The sequence below is a fragment of the Hyperolius riggenbachi genome, chromosome 12, assembly GCF_040937935.1.
Source record: "Hyperolius riggenbachi isolate aHypRig1 chromosome 12, aHypRig1.pri, whole genome shotgun sequence".
Lineage (NCBI taxonomy): Eukaryota > Metazoa > Chordata > Amphibia > Anura > Hyperoliidae > Hyperolius > Hyperolius riggenbachi.
The window spans coordinates 91,763,796-91,786,421 of NC_090657.1; the positions used below are offsets into that span (position 1 = coordinate 91,763,796).

At 44.8% G+C, this 22,626-nt stretch overlaps 1 protein-coding gene across 1 annotated transcript in view; it reads left to right on the forward strand.

The window, feature by feature from the left end:
• Positions 1-5,763, forward strand: part of DHX58 (DExH-box helicase 58) — an 89,476-nt gene extending 83,713 nt beyond the window's left edge. The window contains exons 13-14 of the mRNA XM_068263056.1: positions 1,891-1,984; positions 4,205-5,763. Coding sequence (XP_068119157.1) covers positions 1,891-1,984; positions 4,205-4,468 — 358 coding nt within the window. The 3' untranslated portion in view covers positions 4,469-5,763. The remainder of the gene's footprint in view (positions 1-1,890; positions 1,985-4,204) is intronic.
• The last annotated feature ends 16,863 nt before the right edge of the window (positions 5,764-22,626 follow it).

Sequence of the window (22,626 nt, forward strand, 5' to 3'; positions counted from 1 at the left end):
CGCGTTCCCAGCCTGTCGGCGGCTGTCGCCGAAACCCGGAAGTAGCCGCCGGCGGGGACAGGAGGATCGGAGCGAGGCTGCGAGGGCACCATACAGCTTCAGGGGGCTGAGGGATGCCCCAGGTGAGTAAAAATCATTTTTTATTTTTGACTTAAGTATCCCTTTAAGGTAGCGCCAGGAGTCTCCCAGTTTAGGTAGTGAGTGACAGGCGACCCCCAGGTTAGGTAGTGAGTGACAGGCGACCCCCAGGTTAGGTAGTGAGTGACAGGCGACCCCCAGGTTAGGTAGTGAGTGACAGGGACCCCCAGGTTAGGTAGTGCGTGACAGGGACCCCAGGTTAGGTAGTGCGTGACAGGGACCCCAGGTTAGGTAGTGAGTGACAGGGACCCCCAGGTTAGGTAGTGAGTGACAGGGACCCCCCAGGTTAGGTAGTAAGTGACAGGGACCCCCCAGGTTAGGTAGGGAGTGACAGGGACCCCCCAGGTTAGGTAGTGAGTGACAGGGACCCCCAGGTTAGGTAGTGAGTGACAGGGACCCCCCAGGTTAGGTAGTAAGTGACAGGGACCCCCCAGGTTAGGTAGGGAGTGACAGGGACCCCCCAGGTTAGGTAGTGAGTGACAGGGACCCCCAGGTTAGGTAGTGAGTGACAGGCGACCCCCAGATTAGGTAGTGAGTGACAGGCGACCCCCAGGTTAGGTAGTGAGTGACAGGGACCCCCCAGGTTAGGTAATGAGTGACAGGCAACCCCCAGTTTAGGTTGTGAGTGACAGGCGACCCCCAGGTTAGGTAGTGAGTGACAGGGACCCCAGGTTAGGTAGTGAGTGACAGGGACCCCCCAGGTTAGGTAGTGAGTGACAGGGACCCCCAGGTTAGGTAGTGAGTGACAGGCGGCGCCCCCCAGGTTAGGTAGTGACAGGGACCCCCCCCTCACCTTGCAATGTCAGAGGTTGATCCTCTGCCTCATGACATGCCTTTGTGTGCCGCTCTCTGGCCCCCACCGCGCTTCAACCCCCCCCCAGAGAGCGGCACACAGAGGCGTGTCATGAGGCAGAGCCTCTGTGTCCCGTCTACCCCCCACGAACTGCCTCTGTCTATGTCCTCTGCCTCATGACATGCCTCTGTGTGCCGCTCTTTGGCCCCCACCGCGCTTCACCCCCCCCCCCCCCCCCCCCGAGATTAGCAACAATATTTGTTGCTATCTTGAGGGTAAACATTTGAGAGGGTGCTCCTTCAGGGTTTCCAGAGCTCTCTCTCCCCCCGGCTGCGCCCCCTGCCCTTCCCCTGCCTCCCTGCACGCTGTGAGAGAGAATCAATCTCTCCTTCCAGCGTCATGACCCAGAGGTCACGAAAGTGAAAGTTGGCCAGTGCGGCCACAGGAACAGCTGGGAGCAGCGGTTTTGGCGGCTACCTGATCTGCTCAGTCCTCTGGATCAGGTAGCCTAGATTTTTTTTTATTGTATTAGCTCACCTCGGGCTCTCTTTAAACTTGTAGCTTTTTTTTATTTATAAAATGTGATCAATATTCGATCGTACAATTTGAAAAATCATTTCAATATATCATATACTATTCAATTTTCTGAAAAATGTATCAGAATTTTCAAAATAGTGGATCAGATTTTTCTGATTGAAACGTTTTTTTTTTTTTTTTACTTTCCTGTACAGTAGATTGTTTTATCGAATAATTAAAGATTGAATTGTTTGGTTGTATCATGAATGACCTACCTTTACAGTGCCCTAGCTCAAAAATCAGGAGGAAGAAGGAGGGACTCTTTGTGTGCCGCTCTCTGGCAGCATCCATATTTCTTTAACTTCAGGCTACTGTATTTGCAAAGCTTAACTTTGTATTGTATTTGCTGTGGCTTAATACCTCATTTTATTATCACTTATCAGAGTTTACTATGAAGAATTTGGACCTCCTATTGATCTCCAAAAGAAGATGGTGGACTGGGTCCCTGGGAGAATGATTAGATGCAGGTTTTGTAAGGTAAGATTATATAATTATTCCATGCACAGTTTGTGCACATTCACAAGTTAGCAGAAATTGATTTTTATTGTTTTTTTTCCCCACAAAGTGTCATTTTCCACTAACTTGTGACAAAAAATACAATCTTCTTTGAACTCACCACACACCTAATGGAATACCTTGGGGTGTCTTCTTTCTAAAATGGGGTCACTTGTGGGGTTCCTATACTACCCTGGCATTTAAGGGGCCCTAAAGCGTGAGGAGTAGTCTAGAAACTAAATGCCTGAAAATGACCTGTGAAATCCTAAAGGTACTCATAGGACGTTGGGCCCCTTAGCGCACCTAGGCTGCAAAATAGTGTCACATGTGGTATCGCCGTACTCAAGAGAAGTAGTATAATGTGTTTTGGGGTGTATTTTTACACATACCCATGCTGGGTGGGAGAAATATCTGTGTAAAAAAATCAAAAAAATCTAATTTACAGAGATATTTCTCCCACCCAGCATGGGTATGTGTAAAAATACACCCCAAAACACATTATACTATTTCTCCTGAGTACGGCGACACCACATGTGTGACACTTTTTTGCAGCCTAGGTGCGCTAAGGGGCTCAAAGTCCTATGAGCACCTTTAGGCTTTACAGGGGTGCTTACAATTTAGCACCCTTCAAAATGCCAGGACAGTAACACACCCCACAAATGACCCCATTTTGGAAAGTAGACACCCCAAAGTATTCAGAGAGGGGCATGGTGAGTTTGTGGCAGATTTCATTTTTTTTTGTCACAAGTTAGCAGAAATGGAAACTTTTTTTTAATTTTATTTTTTGTCACAAAGTGTCATTTTCCGCTAACTTGTGACAAAAAATACAATCTTCTATGAACTCACCATGCCTCTTAGTGAATACTTTGGGATGTCTTATTTCCAAAATGGGGTTATTTGGGGGGTATTTATACTATCCTGGAATTCTAGCACCTCATGAAACATGACAGGTGCTCAGAAAAGTCAGAGATGCTTCAAAAAGTGAAAATTAACTTTTTGCACCATAGTTTGTAAACACTATAACTTTTACACAAACCAATAAATATACACTTATTGGATTTTTTTTTTATCAAAGACATGTAGCACAATAAATTTGGACAAAAATGTATATGTAAATTTTACATTACCGTATTTGAAAAATTCATTTCTTTTTTGATGAATATAATAAAAACTAAAAATCACAGCAGCAATCAAATAGCACCAAAAGAAAGCTGCATTAGTGACAAGAAAAGGAGGTAAAATTCATTTTGGTGGTAGATTGTATGACCGAGCAATAAACCGTTAAAGCTGCAGTGGTCTGAATGGAAAAAAAAAAGTCTGGTCCTTAAAGGGAAACTGAAGAGAGAGGTGTATGGAGGCTGCCATGTTTATTTCCTTTTAAGCAATACCAGTTGCCTGGCAGCCCTGCTGATCCTCTGCCTCTAATACTATTAGCCATAGCCCCTGAACAAGCATGCAGCAGATCAGGTGATTCAGACTTTAAAGTCAGATCTGACAAGATTAGCTGCATGCTTGTTTCTGGTGTTATTCAGATACTACTGCAGAGAAATAGGCCAGCAGGGCTGCCAGGCAACTGTTATGATTAAAAGGAAATAAATATTGCAGCCTCCGTATACCTCTTACTACAGTTCCCCTTTAAGGGGTTTTAAGACTGCAGTCCTTAAAGTGAACCTCCGGACTAAAAATCTACTCAGCAGAACTGAAAAGGCTTGGTGTTTCTTTAAAAGTTTCACAGCATCAGAACTTTGTTTTTCTTACGAAAAGATCATTTTTAGCTTCATTTTTAGCTAAGCTCCACCCATCAAAGAAAACTGTGCGGGCTTTTTTCCCCTGATGCTGTGCAAAGCATGATGGGATTTCCTATGTTGTTATTCACGTTGCCTAGCAACTGGGAGGGGTGATCAGAACACAGGACAGTTGGAACTGTGTCTCATGCTCCCCGTCACCTCCTTTCAACCAAAAAGATGGCAGCCATCATGAAATCAAACATTTGCCTGTTCTTTTAAAACAGGGTGGGTAAGATATTATATTACCTATCTATTTTAATTAACATATCTAATGTAACTTAATGACAGTATGTTTGTTTAGGCTGAAATTGAAAGTGGTTAAGAAACACCAGCTTGAATTATTAAAATATTTTCTATGAAAGCGGTTGTACACCGTTGTATACCCTCCAGTAACATGATATCTTCTTCCTTGCAGCTGCAGTGGGGTTTCATAATGATATACAAATCAGTGGCCCTTCCAACCATCAGCGTCAGGAACAAGAGCTTTGTATTGCAAACTCCTGAAGGAACACAATCCATCAAACAATGGAAGAGTGTACCTTGCTGGATAGAGAACTTTGATTACATTCAGTACACCGAGGAGAATGATCTGGACGTTAGTGGCAATGATGATGATGTTTATGACCTTGATGATGATAGCGATTCTGATGATTTTGTTGATGGTGAAGACGATCAGTGACGATTATCTATTGGACATAATTAAAATGCTCAATGTCATGTATAGTCTGAGATATAGAATGACTGCTGGGAGATTCCAAGAGCAACAATATGGCCAGAAGAGCACTTAGATCTCATTACTATTGGTTGGGAACTGGTGGTCCAGGTATAGAAATGTATAGGTCATATTTATGTTGTGCTATAAGTATCCATTCTTTGTTTTTACTCACTACTACAGATGGTCAGTGAGATGCAAATAATTCTGTCTTGCATGGAAATGGTACGCAGCCTGGAACTGGGCCAATAAATTATGGTGGGAGGTTCATTTAAAAGGAACCTAAACTAAGAGTGATATTGGGGCTGCCATATTTATTTCCTTTTAAACTATATCAGTTGCCTGGCAGTCCTGCTGATCTTACTGTCATCAGTGGAGTCACACACCGGAAACAAGCATGCTGCTAATCTTGTCATATTTTAGTCAGAAGCACCTAATCTGCATGCAGGGGTATAACTATGCCTGAAGGAGCCGACCCTGCAAAAGTCTTGGCCCCCTTCCTACAACCCGCCCCCCCCTTACCCCTGTGCCCAGTGGGAAGGAGGAGCCAAGACATCTTCCTTCCTTGGTCGGGGGCCCTCCTCATCTCCCTTGGCCCTGCCACTCATACTTACAGATCAGCATGGTGGCAGTGACAGAGTTTACCTATTCCCATCAGGTCTCTCAGGCACTCCCACTGCAGCCACTTGATGTCACTGCCCTCTCTACTCTCTGCCTTCCTTTCAGTCTGGATTTCTCTGCACGTCACACCATGTGTGTCAGATCGATAGGAAGGCAGGGTAGACAGTGACACCTATTGGCTGCAATGGGAGCACCGCAGAGACCCAATGGGGGAATAGGTAAGTTCAGTCACAGCTGCCACACTGATCTGCAGGTCTTAGTGGTAGAGCTTGGAGGAGGGGGCCTGGTGGAGGAGGAGGAAGGAAGAAGTCCAGGCCCTCCTCCCTGCCGCCCCCACAATCGTGGCAGCTGCTCTCCCATATTTATGCCAGTGTCTGCATGCTTGGTCAGGTCTGTGGCTACAAGTAGGAGAGGCAGAGGGTCAGCAGGACAGCCAGGCAATGTGAAATGTTTAAAATTATATAAATATGTCAGCCATCATAGCTCTCTCACTGCAGGTTCCCTTTAATTCGCCATTCCAAGCGTCCTACAATTTTCTTGAAATTTGTATGCAAGCCAGAATTATAAGCATATTATTACATCTAAACTCACTACGTTATAATGTTGGCATTGTTTATTTATGTGGTGGTGGTGTGTGGGGGGGGGGGGGGGGGGATGTATGGTAGTTCAGAGAAGAGCTTTAAAATAAGGCATCTTCTATATGGGCCTGTCCTGGTACTGATCCCTTTATCATGTATGTCTTATGTTGGTCATGTGATCAGTGTTGTCAGGGAAACCTGATAGCTCAGTGATATGTTGGGTGTTTTTTAATAAAGTTGCTTCTTTGTGCAGATCTCTTCACAACCTACTCATCCACCGTTGGCTTGGAAGGTGGTTGGAGGGGAAATCAAGCAACCTATGATATTATATAAACTGGTAATATAAAACATCATCAGGTTCATTTACATGCAGCTAAATGTCAAATGGTGTAACTGCATGGTCATTTTACTGACTACAGAGCAGAAAAATCTGTTACTTGTAAAACTATGTAGGTAAATATCTTGCTATGTAACTTTTTCCTAATCATGCAATAAGAATTTAAATTAAATGTGTATAGTTTTATATTAAGCTCTGGTCTTTTGAATGATTCCTACAAATATTAGCTTGCCATGCTCCGCTTCGTCATCAGTCTCCCAGCGGCGATCACCGCTAGGAGACTGTTAGAAGGCGAAACCCCCATCTATTTACAATGTACAGCGCTGTGATCTGATTCTAAGGCAGTGCTGTACTTGGGACAGCCGTGTCACTCGGATGTTCCCCTGGGGAGGCACAGGAGCTATCGGCTGTCATACGCTGATGCCTATGACAGCCGATCACGGTGATTGGCTGGTGAGGGGAGGGAGGGAGGGCCGGGTATAAAAAAAAAAAAAAAAAAATATTTATTCAAAAAAACCAAACATATAAATAAAAAAATAAATAAACATGCCGGCAGAGATCAGAGCCCACCAACAGAAAGCTTTCTGTAGGTGAGCAGAAAGGGGGGAATCACTTGTGTGCTGAGATGTACAGCCCTGCAGCAAGGCCTTAAAGCTGCAGTGGCCTAAATTGTAAAAAAAAAATAGCCTGGTCACTAGGGTGGTGTAAGCCTACGGTCTTCAAGCGGTTAAACTATTGATAAAGCAAAACACATTGACTTCCAGTTGAGACCCATTTAGTCGCTGCGCTTTGAATTAAATCATCAGTATGCGCACCCTGACCTGTTCCAGGACGTTTACAAACAAACAAACAAACACAGAACATTTATATCGCGCTTTTCTCCTGGTGGACTCAAAGTGCCAGAGCTGCAGCCACTAGGACGCGCTCTATAGGCAGTAGCAGTGTTAGGGAGACTTGCCCAAGGTCTCTTACTGAATAGGTGCTGGCTTACTGAGCAGGCAGAGCCGAGATTTGAACCCAGGTCGCCTGTGTCAGAGGCAGAGCCCTTAACCATTGTACTTTCCAGCCACCACAGGGTTTACAGGGTAATAAATAAATTCCAGCCTAGTACAACAAACAGTCTAACATGGCAAATCCTAAAAATTAGGCCTCGTTCACATGTGCTGCGCTGAAAAACGTGTGAAAGCGTGTGGTAAAAAACGCGTGCACTTTAGTGCACGTTTCTGTGCATTGCGCTGCGCTTCTTTAAAGCACGTCTTGCTTATTGTAGCAGTAGCAGTTGTCAATAAAACTTTGTTTTTCTATGTAAATATATTTTTTTCCCAAATAGGGGTATAAAACACATGCGCTTCTATGCGCTTGTACGCGCTTCTATGCGCTAAAAAAGCGCACCCATTCACTTGCATTGATGTTCGCTTTACAGCTCAATGCACAGAAATGCATGCAACCCTACGTTTTTGTAATGCTGCTCAGCGCAGCGCATAGATGTGAACCAGCTACATTTAGTTATAGGGGAAAATTAATACCTTGCTGATTGCACAGGGCAGTGTGCTGTGAAAAGCGCACAGAAACGGCCCTGATGTGAACTGCAATCAACAGAAAGATGATAGGGATGGCCCATTCTTAGCTGATCTGCTGTCTGGTCAATATCCTCTCCGTCGGCTTCAAATCTGTTGTCAAAGAATTTGTCAGTAAAACATTTTTTATGCATTTTGGACAGAGTGAGGAAGGTTTAGAATCTCTTTTACTGTTACAGGAAGTAAGGTGAACTTCCACAACAGGAACACAGGCGTTTAAAAAATAAATAAAGAAATAAAAACCTTTCCCACTTCATTCAAGACTAAACAAAAAAGTGCTGAGATTGGGTCTTCCTGCATAACCGCCCCAAACTATGAATGCAACATACCGTAAATCCTGGTTAACAAGCAACTTAGGGCAAGATCTGAATATGTGACATATGACATTTTGCTGCTTCACAGCCTCTAAAGATTTTAGCTGTAAATGAAATATCCTGGAACTTAAAGGGATACTGTAGGGGGGGTCAGGGGAAAATGAGTTGAACTTACCCGTGGCTTCTAATGGTCCCCCGCAGACATCCTGTGCCCGCACAGCCACTCTCCAATGCTCCGGCCCCGCCTCCTGTTCACTTCTGGAATTTCAGACTTTAAAGTCTGAAAACCACTGCGCCTGCGTTGCTGTGCCCTCGATCACGCTGATGTCACCAGGAGCGTAATACACAGGCCTAGTATGGTCTGTGTCTGCGCAGTACACTCCTGGTGACATCAGCGGGAACAAGGACACAGAAATGCAGGCACAGTGGTTTTCAGACTTTAAAGTCTGAAATTCTAGAAGTGAACCGGAGGCGGGGCCGGAGCATTGGTGAGTGGCTGCGCGGGCATAGGATGTCTGCGGGGGACCGTTAGAAGCCCCGGGTAAGTTAAACTCATTTTCCCCCGACCCCCTACAGTATCCCTTTAAGTAACTGAGTAAACTGGGACTTTGTCTGCTGACGTCAAAGTACCTATATTTATCAAGATTCCTGTTATTGTCTCCAAAGCGCGCTCCCAGTCCTCAGTCAGCGGTATTTAATCCAGGCAGGTCACCTCCCCACAACATTATTGGACATAAATATGTTTTAAAATAGGAGGAGCCAGGGCTGCGCAGATGCAGTTGCCATTGACTTGCAAGTCATCGGTAACTATTCTGCACCGCGGCGGGAGGATGGAGGATCATGGAGGGCTGGCATGGGTCAGGAAAACATTGGGGGGTGCCTAAAGGAAGCCTGATGTCAGAAAAAAGTCAGTTTTACTTACAGTTGTACAATTGTACCTGGGGCTTCTACCGGCCCCCTGCAGTCGCCCTGTGCCCGCGCCAGTACTAAATGATCCTCCAGTCCCCCCGCCGTAGCTCAATTTCACTCTCGGCGACTGAGCCTGTCGCCGACCACGCATCCTCATTCACATTCTGCGCAGGTGTAATATGAGAAAATCTCTACTGCGCCTGCGTGAATGAGGACGCGCGCGGCCAGGGCTACGCAGGGGCTGGTTACAGGCTCAGTTGCCGAAAGCGAAACTGAGCTACGGTGGGGGATCAGAGGACCCCCAGTCTTTAGAACCATCTGGCTCCTACTTGCGCTACTCTCCCCAAGCAGTCATCTAATTTATGGCAGACAGATGGTTTCTTTCCATTCTGTAGATGCTCTATTTGTAAAGATGGGCTTACTGTACGGACAAATAAGATGGTTTCATCCACCAATCACAAGGAATTTAAAATTAAGGGGTTTATCATGTGCGCCACTAAATATGTAAATGAAAATATGCGGTGCACGTGTGGTAAGCAATACATTGGGAGAACCACTAGACTGGTGAAGAAAAGGGGTGAGCATTTGTACAACATAGGGAAAGGACTGCACAATGTTGCTAAACATTTTGCAGAGGTGCATGTGACAGTAGTAGTAATTTGAGAGTGTGTGGCCTGAAGAGGCTTAAGGGCCCATTCACACTTGTGCGTTTTCAGAGCGATTTCAGCTTTGCTAAAAACTGCCAGCGATTTGAAAAACGTGTGCACAATGAAAGTGTATGGAAGTGTTCTCATCTAAGCGTTTAGCGATTTGCTGAAACGCAAATGCGTTGCATGCAGCGTTTTCTGAGCGATTCTGGAGCGATTAGCATTTCAATAAAAGTATTTGAATTGAACTAGAAATCGCAAAACGCTAATCGCTGGAAAAACGCTCTCTATACAGTGAAAAATCGCTAGGAAAAAACGCCAGAAAAACGCTCAGCGTTTTGCGTTAGCGTTTAACAATTTCTAGTGTGAATGGGCCCTAAACCATCCTGGAGGGGGTGTCATAGAGAAGGAGATCTCCCGCAAGGAGACTAGATACATCTACGACATGGGGACCATCAATGTCGAGATCAGTCTCCTTTGTTTCATTAAAAATGATTAGGTCATGAGGTTGTTTTGGGGGGACCCGGGGGTGTGGGGTCCTCATGGTCCGGTCTCCAACAGCTGTAGTCTTATTTTTTTTATCTTCTTTTTTCATTTATACTGTTTATTTTTACTAACTTTTGTGGGTGGGTGACTGGCTATGTTGTTGTTTTTTGTTTTGTTTTTGTTTTTGTTTTGTTTTTTGTTTTGTTTTTTGGGGGGGGGGGGGAGGGAATGACCCTTTTAACTTCCCTTATCTTATCTGAAGCTGCCTGTCATTGTTTCTTTGAAGTGCAAGTGCCTCGGAAAACAGTGACTCCAATTGTGTTGGAGAGCTCAGGGAAGCATAGATAACAAGTGAAGTTTCTTAGCTCTTCCTGTACTGGAAACAATATGAGACTGGTTCCTGTTCTACTAATGCTCTAGTCCAGTGGTCCTCAAACTAAGGCCCGCAGGCCGAATGCGGCCCCCTGAGGCTTTTTTACCGGCCCCACACACACAATGTATTACTTTTAGATGCGGTCAGCTACATCTTTAAATATTGGTGATCCACATATAGAATAGCAGTGATGGTACCACCCATCCACATGGAAGCCAGAGAGCAGTAATTCGCTGGTTTACAATCCAATTCCACATCAGGTGACACTGCTGTCCCATTGGACTTCAGGTTGTCACCTGTGTATGCTTCACTGTCTGGCCCACAAAGATATAATTTTATGCATACTCCGGCCCCCCAGCAGTCTGAAGTATGTTGAACCGGCCCTCGAACCAAAACGTTTGGGGACCCCTGCTCTTGTCCTTAAGGTGCGTACACACGCACTACACAAGGAAACGACAGGTCCGCAGGACCCTCCCGCTGGGCGGTCTTTAGCCGACAGAATGCGTGTGTGTGCATGCTGTTGGCGGATTGATAAGGCTGTTTCTGAACGATTCGCGGATCGTTCAGAAATAGCCTTATCAATCCGCCGACAGCAGGGGGGACCCGTCATTTCCTTTTGTAGTGCGTGTGTACACACCTTTAGCTGTACTACACATACAATGCATTATTTCGAAAGTTTATTTTCACTTCAGATTCCCTTTATTCTATCACTGGAAAAAAAAATCACCTATTAAAATAGGGGCTGTCAGAATAAAATCTACAGAACTTGGGACTGTTGGTTGGAAAGCCCAGTCACTGTTCCTAACTCATAAGAATTGTGATAATGCTACAAGAGTCTGAACTTCGGTGAAATGTAATGTTTCCTGGATAAGTATGTTTATAGCTTTACAACTTTTGTTCTTTACATTTTTATTTTTTGTTCATCTCTTGGTTGTCTATAACTCCTTATAAGTTCCTGATAATGACACTTTGCATTTATCAGCAGAAAGTTCAGATGCGAGGCCGGTGCTACCATAGAGGCAAAGGGGGCAATTGCCCCAGAGCCTGTAGGAGCCCCCAAGGTGTTTCCCCCCCACTTAAAGGATACATCCAAGCTAATAAAAAAATCAAAATCCACTTACCTGGGGCTTCCTCCAGCCCCTGGCAGCCATCCTGTGCCCTCGCCGCAGCTCTGCTCACTGCCGGTGTCCTTCACTGCAAAAGCCGACCTCGCCAGGTCGGCTTCCGGGTCGACTTCTTGTGCACTCCACGGTGCGGGTCACGTGATCTAGCCGACGTCATGAGGTATGTACTGCCCAAGCTTGACGGCTGCCAGGGGCTGGAGGAAGCCACAGGTAAGTGGATTTTTTTTTTTTTTTTATTAGCTTGGACCTCTCCTTTAAAGAGACACTGAAGCGAAAAAAAAAATATGATATAGTGAATTGGTTGTGTACTATGAATAATTACTAGAAGATTAGCAGCAAAGAAAATATTCTCATACTTTTATTTTCAGGTATATAGTGTTTTTTCTAGCATTGCATCATTCTATAATATGTGCAGATTACACAACACTCAGCATTCAAAAGGAGTCTTTCAGAGCAGTCTGTGAAGTAATGAACTCTCCTCTAGCAGAGGAAAAGTAAATAGTCCAGGAACAGTTGAGATAATAAAAGTCAGATAACAGCCCTCTCCACGACTAACTTAGTCGGAGAGCTTAATGGCTTGTTTGCATAGAGATAACAACTGGAGTTTCTCAACTCTTCCTGTACTGGAAACAATTACACTGATGTATCTGATCTTAATGTTTTATGTCTTAGCTGTGCTACACATACAAATCATAATATCATCATTTTTTTTACGCTTCAGTGTCTCTTTAACCACTTGAGGACCCACCCTTTACCCCCCCTTAAGGACCAGCGCTGTTTTAGCTGATCTGTGCTGGGTGGGCTGTGCAGCCCCCAGCACAGATCAGGGTGCAGGCAGAGCGACCAGATCGCCCCCCTTTTTTCCCCACTAGGGGGATGATGTGCTGGGGGGGTCTGATTGCTCCTGCCTGCCTGTGTGTTGCGGGGGGGGGGGGGCACCTCAAAGCCCCCCTCCGCGGCGAAATTCCCCCCCTCCCTCTCCTCCCTCCCTTCCCTGGAGATCCGAGGCTGCACAGGAACGGATCTGTCCTGTGCAGCCTCTAACAGGCTCCTGCCTGTCATGTGACAGCGATCCCCGGCCGCTAATTGGCCGGGGATCGCTGATCTGGTACAACGCTGCTACTGTTAGCAGCGTTGTACGAATGTAAACAAAGCGGATTATTTCCGCTTGTGTTTACATTTAGCCTGCGAGCCGCGATCGGCGGCCCGCAGGCTATTCACGGAGCCCCCCGCCGTGAATTGACAGGAAGCAGCCGTTCGCGCGAGCGGCTGCTTCCTGATTAATTAGCCTGCAGCCGGCGACGCAGAACTGCGTCGCTGGTCCTGCAGCTGCCACTTTGCCGACGCGCGGTATGAGTGCGCGGTCGGCAAGTGGTTAACTGTGCTCCCTGGGGCCCCTGCAGAGTCTTTGGAAGAGTAGTGTCTCCCCAGTGTTGGCGGTTGCACTCCTCTGTCAGTGTGTGGCTTTTTGCACTTCCATCTTAGGGCTCGTTTCCACTATTGCGTTGCGAAATCGCTGTGGTAAAATTCGCATGCGTATGCGAATTTCACATGCATGCAAATTTTCGTGCAAATTCGCATGAAAATTTGCATGGATGACGATGTATGCGAATTTAACCATGGCAATGCCGGTGTGCTTTTCCATTGATTTTATGCGAGTTCGCATGCAAATTCGCATGAAAATTCGCATACCAAAACAGCATGCTAAATTTCCTATTAAATACATTAGCGGCGATTCGCATGCATTCCACTCGCAGGCGAATTCTGCGGCTCTTTTGTGCGTTTTTTCACCACTGAAAAAAACGCACCTCAACAACGCTACAGTGGAAACAGGCCCATCCACTTGCAGTACATGTGCGAATACGCATGCGGATTCGCGATAGTGGAAACGAGCCCTCAATCCACTGCAGGCTGCATCTTCTCTGTGATCCGTGGTATGATATTACGTAATAACGTGCCGGGTCACAGAGGAGAGGTGCCCCTGTGAGGATGAAGACATTAATGCACGGAGCAACAGACAGACAGAGGAGAGTTTCTGCCAGCACTGGTGAGACACTACTCTGGCAAAGACTTTGCAGGGGCCCTGGGGAGCACAGTTAGGTGGGGGGGGGGGGGGGCATTTAGCAGCTGACTCAGGGGCCCCGGGGAGAATTTTGGCAGCAACAATGGGCACTTAATACTGCTTATTGGTTGGGGGGTGTCTGTTTGGTTAACTTTGCCCAGGAGCCCCATTGTTGATAAATCCAGCCCTGTTTTGATGTGAGTTTATATTATCCTTGTTGAAGCTATGGAAGGATATGTAAAGATGTAATTACAGGGAGTGCAGAATTATTAGGCAAGTTGTATTTTTGAGGAATAATTTTATTATTGAACAACAACCATGTTCTCAATGAACCCAAAAAACTCATTAATATCAATGCTGAATATTTTTGAAAGTAGTTTTTAGTTTGTTTTTAGTTTTAGCTATTTTAGGGGGATATCTGTGTGTGCAGGTGACTATTACTGTGCATAATTATTAGGCAACTTAACAAAAAACAAATATATACCCATTTCAATTATTTATCTTTACCAGTGAAACCAATATAACATCTCAACATTCACAAATATACATTTCTGACATTCAAAAACAAAACAAAAACAAATCAGTGACCAATATAGCCACCTTTCTTTGCAAGGACACTCAAAAGCCTGCTATCCATGGATTCTGTCAGTGTTTTGATCTGTTCACCATCAACATTGCGTGCAGCAGCAACCACAGCCTCCCAGACACTGTTCAGAGAGGTGTACTGTTTTCCCTCCTTGTAAATCTCACATTTTATGATGGACCACAGGTTCTCAATGGGGTTCAGATCAGGTGAACAAGGAGGCCATGTCATTAGTTTTTCTTCTTTTATACCCTATTCTTGCCAGCCACGCTGTGGAGTACTTGGATGCGTGTGATGGAGCATTGTCCTGCATGAAAATCATGTTTTTCTTGAAGGATGCAGACTTCTTCCTGTACCACTGCTTGAAGAAGGTGTCTTCCAGAAACTGGCAGTAGGACTGGGAGTTGAGCTTGACTCCATCCTCAGCCCGAAGAGGCCCCACAAGCTCATCTTTGATGATACCAGCCCAAACCAGTACTCTACCTCCACCTTGCTGGCGTCTGAGTCGGACTGGAGCTCTCTGCCCTTTACCAATCCAGCCACGGGCCCATCCATCTGGCCCATCAAGACTCACTCTCATTTCATCAGTCCATGAAACCTTAGAAAAATCAGTCTTGAGATATTTCTTGGCCCAGTCTTGACGTTTCAGCTTGTGTGTCTTGTTCAGTGGTGGTCGTCTTTCAGCCTTTCTTACCTTGGCCATGTCTCTGAGTATTGCACACCTTGTGCTTTTGGGCACTCCAGTGATGTTGCAGCTCTGAAATATGGCCAAACTGGTGGCAAGTGACATCTTGGCAGCTGCACGCTTGACCTTTCTCAGTTCATTGGCAGTTATTTTGCGCCTTGGTTTTTCCACACGCTTCTTGCGACCCTGTTGACTATTTTGAATGAAACGCTTGATTGTTCGATGATCACACTTCAGAAGCTTTGCAATTATAAGAGTGCTGCATCCCTCTGCAAGATATCTCACTTTTTTTGACTTTTCTTAACCTGTCAAGTCCTTCTTTTGACCCATTTTGCCAAAAGAAAGGAAGTTGCCTAATAATTATGCACACCTGATATAGGGTGTTGATGTCATTAGACCACACCCCTTCTCATTACAGAGATGCACATCACCTAATATGCTTAACCACTTGAGGACTTGAGCCTTTACCCCCCCTTAAGGACCAGCGTGTTTTTTTATGATCTGTGCTGGGTGGGCTCTGCAGCCCCCAGCACAGATCAGGTTGCAGGCAGAGTGATCAGATCACCCCCCTTTTTTCCCCCCTATGGGGATGATGTGCAGGGGGGTCTGATCGCTCCTGCCTGCCTGGGTGTTGCGGGGGGGGGGGGGGGGCACCTCAAAGCCCCCTTCCGCGGCGAAATTCCCCCCCTCCCTCTCACCCCTGGTGATCGGGGCTGCGCAGGACGCTATCCGTCCTGTGCAGCCTGTGACAGGCTGTCCTCTGTCACATGGCGGCGATCCCCGGCCACTGATTGGCCGGGGATCGCCGATCTGCCTTACGGCGCTGCTGTAGCAGCAGCGCCGTTCAATGTAAACAAAGGAGACAAACGTCTCCAGCGTTTACATTTAGTCTGCGAGCCGCGATCAGCAGCTCGCAGGCTATTCACGGAGACCTGCTCCGTGATCTAACAGGAAACGGCCGCTGGCGCGAGCGGCCTTTCCTGATTAATTAGGGAGGCACCTGGCGGCGCAGATGTGTGACGCTGGTCCTCCAGCTACCACTTTGCCGCCGCACGGTATGAGTGTGCGGTCGGCAAGTGGTTAATTGGTAGTAGGCTTTCGAGCCTATACAGCTTGGAGTAAGACAACATGCATAAAGAGGATGATGTGGTCAAAATACTAATTTGCTTAATAATTCTGCACTCCCTGTAATGTAATTAATATTATTTTCAAAAGAAAGATGTTTTGAATCAGGATGATACCATTTATTGGCTAAGTTAGAGGTAAACAAAAAAGAAAGCTTTCGGCTAATAAGCCTTTTTCAGAGTTTGTTCCTGTATATTAGCTAGATGTCAAAGGATACCCGTAGTGACATGTGACATGATGAGATAGACATGTGTATGTACAGTGCCTAGCACACAAATAACTATGCTGTATTCCTTTTTTTCTTTCTCTGCCTGAAAGAGTTAAATATCAGGTACGTAAGTGGCTGACTCAGTCCTGACTCAGACAGGAAATGACTACAGTGTGACCCTCACTGATAAGAAATTCCCCGTTTTATCTCTTTCTTGCTCTCAGAAGCTATTTTCTGCTAGGAAAGTGTTTTATAGTTGGAATTTTTTATTAGTGAGGGTCACACTGTAGTCACTTCCTGTCTGAGTCAGGACTGAGTCAGCCACTTACATACCTGATATTTAACTCTTTCAGGCAGAGAAATAAAAAAAAGGAACACAGCCTAGTTATTTGTGTGCTAGGCACTGTACATACAGTACCCATGTGTATCTCATCATGTCACATCTCACCTCGGGTATCCTTTAAAACTCAGAGCTTATATACACTGGACATACGGAGGAGAAACATTCTTTTGCAATTTATGTTTCGTTTATGTTTGCCAAAGAACAAGGCTTATTACCCGCATCTAATCTAGTCAGACTTCAGTCAGAAACATCTTATCTGTATCCTTGTTCAGGGTCCACAGCTAAAGGTATTAGAGGCAAAAGATCAACAATTTGCAGTGTTTAAAAGGAAATTAATATGTTGACCTTCAAATCCCTCTCACTTCAGGTGTGCCTTAGAGGTTTTTGTTATTATTATTAATTATTATTATTTACGTAACGAAAACTTTTCAGCAGTCCTTTTACTGAGCATATAGTCTTGTCACTAACTGTCACTCAGAGGGCCTCATAATCTAACCCCTACCATATTCATATGTCCATCATAGTCTATGGCCAGTTTTACGGGGAAGCCAATGACCTTATCTGCATGTTTTGGGGATGAGAAAGGAAACCTATGGAGACAGAGGGAGAACATATAAAGTGCATGCAGATAGTCCTTGATTCAAACCAGGAACCCAGTGCTGCAAGGCAATCGTGCTATCCACTACACCACCATTCTGCCCAGTGGATACTTCTTCAATCAGATTGCAAGGATGCATGATTCAGTATCTATAAATCTGAACTCTGAATGATTCTTTATCCCTGACTTAGCAGAATGCTATTTGTGAAAAGAGCAGAGGAACCAAGCAGCTCAGGGTGACCCAAGCTACTAGGAATATATAGGGAGATAAAAGTTACCAAAATGCCCTCTTACTAAAAAAGCAAAGCTTGGTGTAATTTGCCTTCTTAAAACAGAAGGAAATCTATTTCTCTCCAGTCCCTTACAAAGGTCTTTCAGGACAGGAATTTGTATTTCCCCTTGGACTGACAGTAATTTATTGCGCCTTCCCCATCAAAGCCGCTCCAAGCCGCTGCCTGGGTGGTCAGTAGGTTAAGGCGCCCCTGATTCAGCCTCTAACAGCTGGCTGCAGACTGAGCGGAAGTCTAGTAACAAATCGATGCAAAATCATCAGGACAGGAGGAAAACATAGAGAAATGCACCCTTTATGTATTTAGAGAGTTTAGCCTATCTAATCCCCCTAATTTGTGTCTAATCACAAGTTGTTATTTGATCTCTCTCCCGTGTCACCTGACTGCCATGGCAGATACATTCATTTGAAAGTACAGGATGTTAACAATATGCCTGCTTCCATGAAAGCAGAAAGGATAAACCCTGCAGATTTATTGCAGGATTTGTATCAGCTGTAACAAAGAAATGTTTTTCTTTAAAGGTTATTATGCTGTTGCGTATCTTTTAGAGCAGAGATGAAGTTCTGAGTTCAGGTCTGCTTTGAATAAAAACGGGAGCTATACTATGCAGTGAATTGAACAGTTTATTTCTCAATGGCTTATAAATGTGAAGTCTGTAAGATTTCCTAGGTTTACAGGTGACACCTAGTGGTGTTTAAGGAGTAGGCACCTTTTTTTCATCACTGACTTGTGCATTTGTATGTACATCAAGTATCGTGCTTGTAGAGGGGAAGAAATATACTCCCTGACTAGGTTTCAATGCTATCCCCCATCTCTTGTCCATGAGACTACCAATACTTTTAATAAATCCACAAATCTCTATAAATTGTCCAAGGGGTGGGCAGGCATTTCCCTAAGGTTGCACTGATGACCATAAAATGCCATAAAATGTTTTAACCTCCTGCACTTGCCAATTTTGCCATGTGCAGATAATGATATTCAAAGCTGCCTCCTTACTTGCTGATGATGGTTAGGGAACCTGAAGCGTGACTATTTGGATCGGAGGATCACTACTAGGGATTTGGTGAACGCAGCACTAATCTTTAGTCTTGGCAACACCATTAGATTAAGCTTAGGTGGAAGGGGATTTAGTATTGGCGGGTGGTTAAGCATGAGGAAGAGTGTTTTGTGCTAGGCGATGGAGGTTAGGGTTTAGTGTCGGGAAAGTGACATAGCACTGGGGGGGGGGCTGGGGAGGATAGGGTTAGTTTCAGGAAGAGGATCACACATGGTATGGGAGGTTAGGGATAGTCACAAAGAATTTTAACTACCTGAAGACCGCTCTACGCCCATGGGAGTGGCCGCGGCGGCAGCCCCAGGACCGCCTAACGCCAATTGGCGTCAAGTCCTGAAGCTGCATTTTGCAGGAGATCACGCGCAGGCTGTGCTCGCATCTCCTGCTCGGGGCAGAGCTCCTCCACCCGCCTGGAGACTGTTACACGGCGAAACCGCCGTCTTTACTGTTAGTACATCGCTGTGATCAGCAGCAGCGCTGTACTGGGGACAGCCATGTGACATGGCTGTCCCCCTGGGGGACAAGAGAGCGACGGCTCTCATAGACAGAAGCCTATGACAGCCGATCGCCGTAAATGGCCGGCTGGGGGGGAGGGAGGGGATTGAAAAATAAATAAAATAGTCAAAAACAGTAAAAAAACAAACCTATATTTATAAAAATAAAAATTAAACAACTTAGGTCGATCAGACCGCACCAACGCCCTAACCCCCCGAAGCAGCTTGTCGGTAGATTAATGGTGAAAGGGCATCCTTAGCAAGAGAGGCATTCCTGCATAACGCCCCTTCCCCACCTCTCAGGCCCTCTCACTGGCTCTCCTCGCCTCTTTCCCGCCCCCTTCCCCTCTAAGTACTCTGTGCTCTCCAGGAGGACACAGAGCTTCATCTGCTGCATTGTGACCCTGGAGTCGCAGCCATTTTTACTGGCCCTTTAAGGCTGCGTAAGGTTTATTTGCCTTTCTTGGACTTGGCCCTTTTAAAATTGCCTCCTTGAAGATGGACATGTATATATTTTTATTTCTATCTTTTCATTTTTTTTTATATGGGCATTTATTAGCTATTTCAGTATGGACATTACCCTGCATATCACAGGAACTGGATGTAATGCATATTAAAAGATTCATATGGAATATAAAAAGGATGGCTATGATAATTATTACTATGATGTCTATTTTATTCTGCTATAGTTATGCATTATGATATTGATATAGATAATAGTATTGTATTATTGATGTGCGCTCTCCCTATTGGAATGCACTCTCCCTTGCTATCTATCACACTGGTCTCCCCCCCCCCCCCCCCCCCTTTGAATCTGACACAGCATATCGGGCACTTCCTGATTGGAGCTGCTGCGCTCCACGCTGGTTACTATTTCTTCCATCTTCTTCCTCTTCTCCTTCTGCCCCCCGAAGTCACTTCCGGGACACTAGCGATGACTGGCTGGACAATCCCTCCTCTTCTACTCATTTAAATGCCATAATGGTGGCGATGGCACACAGTAATCCTCCTGTCCTTGGAAAAGCAGGGTGACGCCTGCAGAACTAGTGGGACCTGTCTTGAGGGGATCTCCTGTCTCTCCTTGCTATACAGACCAAATTTATGTAGACACATACAAATGTTTCTTCTCACTTTCCAGTTCTGGCAAATTTATGTAAATTTATGCAAATTAATGTAGATTTAGGCAAATTTATAAATTTCCCTAAATCTAAATATGCCTAAATCTACATAATTTATGTAGATTTAGGCAAATCTATGTAGATGTATGCAAATCTCACTTTTTACTTTCCAGACCTTGCAAATATATTTAGGCAAATTTATGTAGATTTAAGCAAATCAATGTAGATGTATGCAAATTTATGTAGATACATGCAAACATCACTTCTCACTTTCCAGTTCGGGTAAATTTATGTCGATTTATGCAAATTTATGTAGATGTATGTAAAACTCACTTTTCACTTTCCAGTACAGGCAAATGTCTGTAGATTTAGGCACATTTATGTAGATTTAGGGAAATTCATGTAGATTTAGGCAAATGTATGTAGATTTAGGGAAATGTGTGTATATTTAGGCAAATCTATGTTGATGTATGCAAATTTATGTAGACACATGCAAATATTTCTTCTCACTTTCCAGTTCTGGCAAATGTATGTAGATTTAGGCAAATCTATGTAGATTTAAGCAAATCTCACTTTTCATTTTCCAGTTCTGGCAAATGTCTGTAGATTTAGGCAAATTTATACATTTCCCTACATCTAAATTTGCCTAAATCTACATAATTTATCTATCTAAATTATTATCTAATCTATGTAGATGTATGCAAATCTCACTGTTCACGTTCCAGACCTGCAAATACATGTAGATTTGGGCAAATGTATGTAGATTTAGGCACATTTATGTAGATATATGCAAATCGCACGTTAATTTTTTTCTGGCAAATCTATGTAGATGTATGCAAATATATGTAGATTTATGCAAATGTATGAATACATGCAAATGTATGTAAATTTAGGCAAATGTGTGTAGATGTATGCAAATCTCACTTATCCCTTTCTAGTTCCAACAAATATATGTAGGTTTAAGCAAATATATGTAAATATAGGCAAATTTATGTAGATTTAGGCAAAGATATGTAGATGTATGCAAAACTCACATCTCACTTTCCAGCTTTGGCAAATTTATGTAGATTGAGGGCTCGTTTCCACTGTTGCGGTGCGGAATCGCCTGCATTCCACCGCTGAAGAAATCGCATACGGCTGCGTTTCGACATGCGGATTTAGCCGCGATTTCGCATGCGATTTCACATGGCAAGGAGCCAGGCGAATTTAACCATGTCACTGCCGGAGTAAAGTTCCATAGCAAACCATGCGAAATCGCGGGGAAATCCGCATGACAAAGCCGCATGCGATTTCCCTATTAAATGCATTAGCGGCGATTCGCCCGCATTCCTCCCGCACGCGAAATCTGACGGCTCTGCCGTGCAGATTTCTGCCGCTCCGAAAAACGCTCCCGCCGCCGCACAAGTGGAAACAGCCCCATCCACTTACATTGACTATGCAAATCCGCATGCAGTGCCCGCATGCGGATTCGCTATAGTGGAAACGAGCCCTTAGGCAAATCCATGTAGATTTATGGAAATGTAGATATATGCAAATCTCACTTTTAACATTTTAGTTCTGGCAAATATATGTAGATTTAGGCTACTTGCACACCAAGACGTTGCGTTAGGTGCCACGTTAAGGTCGCATAACGTGCACCTAACACAACGTATGGTGCTGCAAGATAGGACGGTAGAGTGAGCCGCGTTAGGCGGCTCTATCCCTATAAGGTCTCCCAGAGTGGCGCTGATTGGCCGGCGGGACCACGTGATGCGGAGCGAGACACTCCGCATCACGTGGTCCCGCCGGCCAATCAGCTGCTGCCAGTGCAGTGAATATTAAGTAGCCATGTGCGCGGCTACTGTAGCTGGCTCTCCCCGCCTCCTCTCTGCCCCCCACTGAGCATGTGCAAACAGTCTAACGCGGCTATAGCCGCTCTAACGCTGTAGCATGCTGCACTTTCGGGAGAACGTGCAGCGTTACATGTAACGCAACGTGGGCTGTGTGAACAGCCCACTTGTGTTACATTGCTGTGCGTTGGGGGAGCGTTACAGGCGCACTAACGTGCGCCTGTAACGTCCCTGTGTGTAAGCAGCCTAAGGGAAACGTATGTAGATTTAGGCAATTCATGTAGATTCCTGCAAATGTATGTAGATCTATGCAAATGTATGTAGATATATGCAAATCTCACTTTCCAGTTCTGGCAAACATGGAGATTAAGGTATATGTATGTAGATTCAGGCAAATCCATGCAACTATATGCAAATTTCACTTGTCATTTTCCAGTTCTTGCAAATCTGAGGATTTAGGGAAATGAATGTAGATTTATGCTAATATCATCTCTTATCTTTCACTCTTGGCAAATCTATGTAGATTTATGCCAATCTTACCTCTCACCTTCCACTCCTGGGAAATCTATGTAGATTTAAAGAAATATATGTGGCTTTATACAAAATTCACCTCTCACCTTTCATTCCTGGAAAATCATTTTTTTTTTTAAAGAAAATGCTTTTGCATTTTGAAAGACTTTCATAACAAATCAAATCAAATCAGATCACTTTGTTTAATGTCGGCTGTGTGTACAGATCCTTAAAGATCTTTCCACTAAAGTATGTAGCAT